The sequence below is a fragment of the Lycium barbarum genome, chromosome 12 (genome assembly GCF_019175385.1).
Source record: "Lycium barbarum isolate Lr01 chromosome 12, ASM1917538v2, whole genome shotgun sequence".
Classification (NCBI taxonomy): domain Eukaryota; kingdom Viridiplantae; phylum Streptophyta; class Magnoliopsida; order Solanales; family Solanaceae; genus Lycium; species Lycium barbarum.
In genome coordinates, this window is record NC_083348.1 from 81,777,260 (window position 1) to 81,787,073 (window position 9,814).

Here is a 9,814-nt window from a genome sequence, read left to right on the forward strand (position 1 = left end):
TGGCCAAACAGGCTATAAGAGCCCGTTTGGATTGGCTTATAAGTTGCTTATAAGTTGTTTTTAGCTTTTTTGAGTGTTCGGCTGGCCAGCTTAAAGTCATTTTATGCTTAAAATAAGCTCAAAAAAATAATTGCGCCTATTTGACTTAGCTTATCTAAAACAACTTATAAGCTGAAACAGCTTATAAGCCAAAAAAAAAAAAAAGTCAGACTATTCCAGTCAGACTATCCAACTTATTTTTTTTAACTTATAAACTGCAAACAGCTTATAGGCATAAACCCATCCAAACAGGCTCTAAGAAGAAAACTAGAAATTCAATTGAAAGGTAGCAGCATTACATACAGTGAACCTTTTAAAGGATAAAGGCAAGAAATCATACACAAAGCTTGGGGAATCATGATACACTAGCCTCTAAAAATTCCCATATTTTTATTTTTATGCTTTTCCTTTTAATCAGTGATGATGACTTTTTTGGTACTTTTGAAAAAAACACCTTTACTTCATCCTATTTTATGTGAATGTGTTAGTACTGTTTGATGAGTCAAATTATTTATTTTTTATTATAATTTTTTCAATATTTTTTAAAATATTTTGAATCATTAGCTATGTTTACTTTTTATACTTTTTGTACAGTTTTTAAATATGTAAATATTATTTTAAAAAATCTATATTCAAAATCATAATTAAAATTAAATATTTTAACCCTCGAACTCCTTCACATGAATTAGGACAAGGAAGTAACATTTATATTAACTATACGTTTAAATTCCTGACATGTATAATATATTTTTAACTTCATACTAAATTTTCTTAGTAAATGCACTAACATATTCCCTCTGTTCCAGTTTATGAAATACACTTTCTTTTTAATCTGTTCCAAAACGAATGATATATTTTTATATTTAAAAATAACTTGACTTGAAAATTTCTCTTATGCCCTTAATGAAATGATTTATAACCACACAAATATCTATGATTTATTTTAGAACACAAGTTTTACAAGTTTTTCTGTTTTTTTTAAATTTCGTGTCTAATCAAACTATATCATATAAATTGAGACGGAGGGAGAGAGTAAATCTATAACCAGTGGAGTAATACAAGGTTCTCTTCATGTCCTTTTTCTTTCTTGACTTACCCATTTTCCATTGGCAAAGAAAAAGACTTACCCTTTTGGCCCTCTCTCTCTCTCTCTCGTCCTCCTCCATCTTCTATACTTTTATATTCTTCAAGTCGATCTTTTTCTCCCCCATCATCTATGAACTTTTTTTCCTCCCCTATCTAACCTACCATCCTTCCCACCCCACCCCAAAACCTCTACAACTCACTCTGCACTTTTTTCCCTTTTTAAGTACACATACATATACACATCTCTAGCTATATATATACAAATCAACTTCTTAATTAGCCCTTGTAAGTTCCTCTACATCAAACATAACCATTCACTTGCCTCCCCATCCCACCCCTCAAAACCAAGAAAACATGGCTGAAGTTCAAGAAAGTCGCATCTCACAAGGCATCAAATTGTTTGGTGCAACAATACAAGTTCAACAAAAACAAGCCAAAAGTCATGATCATCTTCATAATCATCATCAACCAACAAAAAACAAAGTTGATGATCACCATGATGATGATGATGATCAAGAAAAAAGACCGGACAAGATCATCCCTTGTCCTAGGTGCAAAAGCATGGAAACCAAGTTTTGTTACTTCAACAACTACAATGTTAACCAACCAAGACACTTTTGCAAAGGTTGTCAGAGATACTGGACGGCCGGTGGGGCCCTACGGAACGTGCCCGTAGGAGCGGGCCGTCGTAAGGCCAAGCCGCCTTGTGGGCCCGGCCCGCAAGGCGATATGGCCGGATTATCAGATGGTTGTTTCTTTGATGTTACTAATAATATTCATGGTAATATTATTAACCAGCTTGACTTTGATGGAGTAGTTGCTCATGAGGATCAATGGCATCTTTTTCAGGCAGCCAAGAGGAGGAGGAGCACCTCTGGTAGCCAATCTTGTTGATTCCCTATTTGTCTTTTAGTGCTTAAAAATTAAGTATTCTATGTACGTGGAATTAGTAAATGAAAACAACAACAAAAAAAAAAATGGAATGAGAAAAAAAAAAAAACATTTGCAGGCTGACTTTGCTTCCTTGATTGTATATACAAGCTGTCTTTAATTACTTAAACAAAGTTGTCTTAGTTAATCTTAATTAAGTACATATGGCTGTTAGCGTTGAAAGATCCACTGATTTATATCCTAATCAATCATGTTGATCACGAGTTAAGGGACAAGATAGCATGCCACAACCCATCATAGAGGCCTGTAGCCCGACACACTTGTATCATATTGGCACAATAATTGCATGTCCCTTATTTTGGGTGAATTTATTTAATCTCTCCAGTTCATTCTATATAATTATAATTTGATTGGTAAAATAAAACTAATATAAGTATTAATTAATTGTATTAGTAATAATCAGAAAACAAGGTCATGGTTGAAAATGAGTAGGATTAAAATACACTGATCACACCAAAGTTTACAACTTGAATTCTTGAAAGTTTGTGAGTGTTAGATAGAAAAGAATTATGTCAAATATTTTATAACGTTTCTAAAATGAAATGACTGTTATATAAACAGTGACGAGTTGAGTATTTTAGACAAATATATTTGTGTACACATACCTCATGAAGATAAATAATATTGGAACACAGGGGGGTTAGATAGGGAGTGTATCATATGCAATGCACATACGTGAAAAGATACCTCGAATGCATACATTAATAAGAGAGCATATAGTTGAAATTCTGGATCTGTCTATGTCTGCTTATATTTGCCAATATATATATATACTCTACATTACGATTAATACTATGTATAGATTCATGTTACATATAGATAAGTAATGATATGTAGATGAAAACCGGATGCACTAAAATAGACTTATGAATGATGTCAAGTGCAAGATAAAGGATATGGGCTAATGGTCAATAAAGTGGTTTAGAATCACGAGGTCTTAAATTTAATTTACAATGGAGGCAAAAGTTTTACTCCCTCCATCTTATTTATGTTGCACTTTTGCTGTTCCAAGTCAACATAATTTCTAATCATTGAAAGATTAACCATTATTAACAAAATATAATTTAGATATTAAAAAATTATACGAAAAGTACTAAAGTTTGCAATGCTTCTCGCGCAATATGATAAAACAATATACTCTAAAATATTGGTCAAATTGCACATAGTTTAAATTTTGGTAGGTGAAAAATGTCATATAAATTAAGCGGAGAGAGTAGCGAGTAAGCGATTCTAGGTGAATATTGTTATTCGGTACTTATATCGGTGGGAGGTCGACACACTCCGATTATATTTACTCCAAAATTAGCTAATTAAGACTTAAAAGAGGTCTTTTTTAAGAAATAGCTCAATGAGATCAAATGGCACGAACCTTATAAACAAATTAGTAAAATGTACATTTTTGAAAATACTTGGACAAGAAATGCAAAATTTATATAAAAACAAGCACGGGGAAGTACAATTCACTCTACGGTGGAAATTTTTTCCATTTTTAAGGTACCAAATAATTGTTTCAAAAAAATTGTTGATCACAATTCTTGAAAAGCTTAAGGAATGAGGAACTTGAAACCGGAGAGAATATTTCTTCTTTATTATTCATAAAATTTTGATTAGTGGTGGAGTTATTTTCGATCCAACAGTGACATGAGCCTAGGTATATATTCCCAACTTTCAATATGCATTTAAATTTCTCGGGAGCTAGGGGGTCGGGTAGGCTTAGGCCTAGATCTCTAATTAAGGTCTCAGTTAGACGATGAAATTGCGTTTACTAACCACTTTACGGTCTTATATTTGGAAAATAATTATTGTTACGAAGTTTCAAATTCACAGTGTGAAATTAAGAAATCTCATGAGACTATCCTGAAATTTCACACAAAAAAAAAAAAGGGAGTGGGGGTGGTGGGGGAGTGGGGTGAACAATGACGGTGACTATTTCTTAATTACAAAAGCTATAAATGCCTATTTGTGAATTTTACCGGATGTAGATTCATATTCGTGGAACAGAATTGATATATGTACATGTCTAGGATTCAATCCAACCAAAAAATTATAATTAATGGCAAGGAATTAAGTAAAGCTATGTAAGGTACACAATTGCATTCACATTTAAATTATCATACTTTTTTCAAATTGTCATGGTAATTGTTTTTTCTTTCTCTTTGGTTCTTGGATTTTTTTCCTTGTATAATCCAGCGTTTTAAGAGGCGAGGGCGAGAGGCGAGGCGTTTTAGGCAGCAGGGGGCAAAGCGTAAGCCCCGAGACATGGGATTTAGAGACACGGGACGTAAGTCCCATGGATCTAGGGGGCGTATGTCTCATATATCTTCAATTTTATAATTTTATTACTAAAAAATAAGCAAATGTAAAATTTTCGTTAAAATTCTGCAATAAATTCAAATAAATCACCACTAATATAAAATAATTATTATAATTATTATTTGAGAAAGATGACAACATAAAAAATTATAATAGCCTAGATAATCTTTGAAATGAAATCTTCATTCACTTCATCATCAATCTCCAGATCCATTAGTCCTTTTCACCCTCAATTAATATTTGCACTGACTTTTATTTATATATTCTAAGAAGGAGAAGGACGAAAAGTGTAAGAGCATGCAATGACAAAAAATGGATGAAGTTGTTTCACGAACATAGTGTTATGAAATCTCTATCATATAAATTTCAGACATAATTATCTAAAAACCTATTAATGACAGTGTTATTTTCTAGGAGTTGCTTTCTTTATTTATAATATTAAGAAAAATCACTACAACATGATAACATAAAGTATAAATATCATTACACCGATAATAAAAAACATAATCTAAAATAAACATACTTTTTAAAACAATAAACATTAAATTTAACGCCTGAGACTTACGCCCCCAAATTATAAGGCGTATGCCCTATGAAAATACGCCTTTCATTTACCCCGAAGCGTTTTTGATACGCCCCGCCTCTAGACTTGTTCTGGGACTCGCCTCGAAAACGCTTCTAAAAACACTGGTATAATCTATAGAAATCCTTTGGTCACATCACACAGGTGTAGAGTTAAAGTTCCACGAACACTATTACAGTATTTCTTTCACCTTTCCTCGCTATTCATATATTCATTTCCAACCCCTTCAAGACAATTAAAGATATTCCCTTTATGCATATTATCATACACTCGTTCTATTTCTAATTCCTGTAATAATTTTCCTTTAGTAAGGTCTACTTTGATCAACATCGGTTCAGAGGTCAAAAATAAATTACTACAAAGTTGACTATATATGGGGTAAACTTAATAGATGGTCGCATAACTTTCATTTTTTCCCACTAAAGTTATTTAATTGTTTTCTAATACAAAAATCACAGAATCACACATACTGAAAAATTCAACTTTGGATGGGTAATTCTTTTTTGCTCTTTCTTTTTTAATTTTATTTCAATCTAATAAGTACATACCTGATTTAAAACTACATGTAGATGAGTTTTATATTTAGGAAGAAAACAAAACAACAGCAGTTGAAAACCACAAGTACACTTCTAGAATAAAGAAACATGGAAATTCCAAGCCCCCATATACCTTATTCTTGTTTTTTGCCTAATGCCTGTAATGTTCTATAGCATATTTCGTTATTTCAACCTAAAAGTACTTCTTTTGCGTGTGTATAGAATTAGAATTAGATGCCAAATGATGCCTTGATGAGTTTTATTCACATCAAATACAATTTCCCTGTAAGAAAATAAAGAATTTTAGTGGAAAAGGGACAGGAAAAAATATGGAACCTACCATTTTGAAGGGATACTTTATTTATACTTGTAATTTTGGTAGTGACTTTCATTTGGTTATTGTTTTACTGTTGTGTTTCGTGGTGAGGAACTTTTTATTTTACCTAAATTAGTAAATCCAGTAGTTATTTTTTAAATTCAATGGAAGATGAAAAGAGCTTTAGTTCCTCCTATTTAAACTATTATTCTTTGTGTTTCCCTTCAAAATCGAACTTATGTCTAACGGGACATTAAGTTCTTTAAGGGCGCTCAAATAATTTGTAGATATTATGATGCGTAATTTATGCCCGCGAGACATAAGTTCGATTTTAAGTACAAAAATTAAAAAACCAGCCAATTTAAACGACAAAAATTAAAGAACAGCACAAAATAGGGGGAAAGTGTAAATGACCCGCCTTTAATCGAAGTACACTACTATTGGTCAAAATTCACAAAACGCAAAGAATAAAAACTTCCCTGGTTGAAATTCGGAAACAAATAGGTGAGATGGCTTTTTGGACTGCCGATAAATATTTAGCCACTCTTTAAAATGTGATTGAGAATTGTATATGGGGAATATTTACAAATGACTATAACATAGCTACACTTTTGTTAATTACATTTTGTAGCTACAATAACAAGTATTCAAATTCCGCGGTATTCTAATTCGGCTATATTTCGCTATATTCAATACAATTGTATTCAATTCGGATGTATTCATTCGTAGCTACTTTTACATTGTATTCAACTTATTGTATTTAAATTCGGTTGTATTCAAATAACAAAAGTGCAAACAAATATAGGGATATTCAACTGTATTTAATTGTATACAAAAAAATCTCTTTCGAAATATAGGCGAAAAATACATAAAAGAAACACCGAATTTTACACTAAAAAAAATAACGAATACACTCAAATACATTTAGATATGAGACACAAGAAATAAGACACACTCAGATTTGTGATACAACAAAATAAAATTTGCCAAATTGCTGTCCCGATCAGATGTGGGCCTTACCGTCCAGATCTATGATATATGTATATGATTCATATTTTCTGCATACCGCCTAATCTGTTTCAGCTATTTTTTTTTCTTCTTCATTCTATCAACTGACGACGAGTATAAATCTAACAGTGCAAACCATTCTTTGTCTTCTTAACTGCAACGTCCCTTTTGTATTTCTCTTACCACTTTCTCCTCCTCCTATAGAGGAAAATTAAGAACTCTGTGTGTTGATATTTTTTGCCTCTATTTTCAGATAATAAATTAGGGCAGTGTGTGGCGGCGGCGGTTAGAACTCGCCGGAGAAGATGGAGAGGAAGACAGAAAGGTGGAAAAGAGGAGATGGGCGAGAGAGAAAGTGAGGGAAGAGAGAAGAGAGCGTTAGAGAGCAGAGAGGAGGAGAGAGTTATTGTATTAATTATCTTGTCTAATTGAAATACAACATTTGGCTATCGAATGTAATTAAAGTAAAATATAATTACTAAATGTAAATACCACTTATATGTTCTCTACCCCAAATAAGTTCCCCATTATATATCCACTTCTTAAGGCGAATATAAAATGTAGACAAGATATTTCTAGCTGAAATGTGGAGAAAAATTTAGCATTTGATATATGTCGAAGTTCGAAATTTTGGCAAGAGAAACTCTATTATAATTTGTTGGAGTTCGAACTCAAGAACCGAATCATTCAGACCCAGCTATAAAATTATGAATACAATCAGTCATTCATCTCATCGAACTCAAGGACAATCCTTGCATTCTTAGTTGTATAATCATGAACTTGAGTACTCTTTCTCTGGGTTAGAACTTTGACTAGTGTTGTGCTGAAGTTTTAACACAGGGAGAGTATCCTTGAGTTCTCAATTGTAAAACCATGAATTCAAGAACAAAATTCTTGAGTTCTTAGTTGTTGAACCACGAACTCAAGAAAGAGTCTTTGAGTTCAAATTTCCATGAATGATTTACGGAGTTCAATTTTTTACAAGTTCAAATTAACTCCGGGAATAAATCATCGGGTTCAGGCTTTTCAAAAATTTAAGGTGAAATTTGTTAGAGTTTCAAACCCCATAAGTAATTCATGAATTTCAAACCTTTATAAATTCAAACTTCAAGAGTAATTCATGGAGTTCAAGCAACAGTGTAAGGGAAGAAGCGAAGAAGAAGAAGAAGAGCGATTTTTGTTTTTAGTTTAGGGGTATATATTTTTATCCAACTCATTATAAAGTGGCTAAATATGTAATTACTTTTGAAATGATGGCTAATCCCTCATCACGGATTCGAAAAGTAGCTATTTACCCTTTTTATCATCATGAAATGAGTTTGACTCATCATTTGGTTGAAATCTTCATTAATATTGTCTTTATTATTTTCTTTGAATCTTTGTTTAACTATTATTTCGTGATGTTTTCACATTAGAAAAGCTTTAGTTTCGACATGCTAGCTTAAGGGCATAAAATTCATATCAAAAGGTATTTTTGTCTTTTTAATATGTACTGCAACGTGTCATCAACCCAAAAACTCAACACACCACCGTATCGTTCTTGGATGCTTTCTCGATGAGCTTGAGTCCCAATTTGTGCTATTACCGAGATATTCTTTGCTATGCCTTTATCACATGAAGTTCTGATTTTGTAGAGGATGTTGCGATTCTCCTTATTAAGTCTCCATATTTTGTTTTTTTTTTCTTATTTTTGCCCTTAATTTCTCAATTGTTATTTATAATTTCTCTATTTTGGTTTCAAATTTTTCTTTGGTGTATTGTTTATCTTTATCCTCTTTTATCTCCTTTGTTCAGTTTTATTCGCCCTTTCTGTGTTGAGATAACGAGAGAGTCAAGTACCCAAATAGGCTTTTGCTTCAATTGTAAGTGACATGATATATATGATGGCACCTGAGAACAAAAGTCATATGTTTATCAATATCACGGGCCCACCAACTATCAATCACTTTTTATCATATTATTATAAAAGTAGGAAGATCTTAAGTGAAAATTTAGATTACGAAAATGCCCATAATAAATTGAATGACATTTTTATGCCTTAATAAAAAACTACATCTTTAATATTTGTACAAAATGTAAATTTACACTTCAAAAATTAAACATCAGCTTTAAATATACACTTTAAAGTTGCCATTACAAGACTATATAACGTTCATAGAATCATCGTATGTATTAAATTTAGGCATTTGTTTTTATTAATTACAGACCTTTGATTAACCTTTCTCGAGCTCTCCATTACGAGGTATGTGATCCCTCAGCGTTTCTTCCTCCTACTTTGTTGAACGTTACGCGATTTTTGAATGATCCTTTCCACTTTTTGGAAGGGGAGGCATTCCGCCTGGTGGCCTTTGGGACAACGCCCTGTCAATTCTCCCCTCGAAAATCAAACAGGTCGTACCTAGAGGCGTCAGTTGTTAGCATGAAGTCCCGCTCTTTCTCGCCCAGGTATGCCCTAACCATTCGTTTATGAACTCTTTTAGATGCCCTCTTCGCATCAGGTTTTCCACCTCGTAATGCAGGTGCCTACAATCTTTAGTCAAGTGTCCCAGAATGGCATAATATTTGCACCATAGCTACATGTCGCGCCTATTGGGGTTAGAGCGTGTTGCCATCGGGAATCTTGCTTCTTTCAATTTTCTTATTATCATAACCAGCTGATCCACCTCCATGTTAAATTTGTACGATGCCACGCTCGGTGGGTTCGGGTCGTTCAACGGCGTCCTTGGCGGTGCCATCCTAGCTTTCCTAGGCTGGCTTCGGTCATGTCGTAGCCTATGCACTCCTACGTTACCCCATGAAGAAAGCTCTCGAGGTTTGTTGCCTGTAGTAAGGAGCGTTCCTAGGTTTCTTCCGCAACTTGCTCCTTATTTGCATTCGGGCGCTGGTTCTGAGGTTATCCTTTGCCTTTATTTTGGCAGAATATTTGTTGTTTACGTCTCTCCCAGACTTGGCTGGGAATTCCCTCTGGTTCTCTTTCAAATT

At 33.2% G+C, this 9,814-nt stretch overlaps 1 protein-coding gene across 1 annotated transcript; it reads left to right on the forward strand.

The window, feature by feature from the left end:
- The first annotated feature begins 1,131 nt into the window (after nucleotides 1-1,131).
- Nucleotides 1,132-2,203, forward strand: LOC132621908 (cyclic dof factor 4-like). Its single transcript, XM_060336383.1, has one exon. The coding sequence runs from the start codon at nucleotides 1,480-1,482 to the stop codon at nucleotides 2,017-2,019; it is 540 nt and encodes a 179-aa protein (XP_060192366.1). The 5' UTR covers nucleotides 1,132-1,479; the 3' UTR covers nucleotides 2,020-2,203.
- The last annotated feature ends 7,611 nt before the right edge of the window (nucleotides 2,204-9,814 follow it).

What these genes read in the sequence shown, in the direction of transcription:
- LOC132621908 (XM_060336383.1), top strand. Translation starts at nt 1,480, where the DNA reads ATGGCTGAAGTTCAAGAAAGTCGCATCTCACAAGGCATCAAATTGTTT.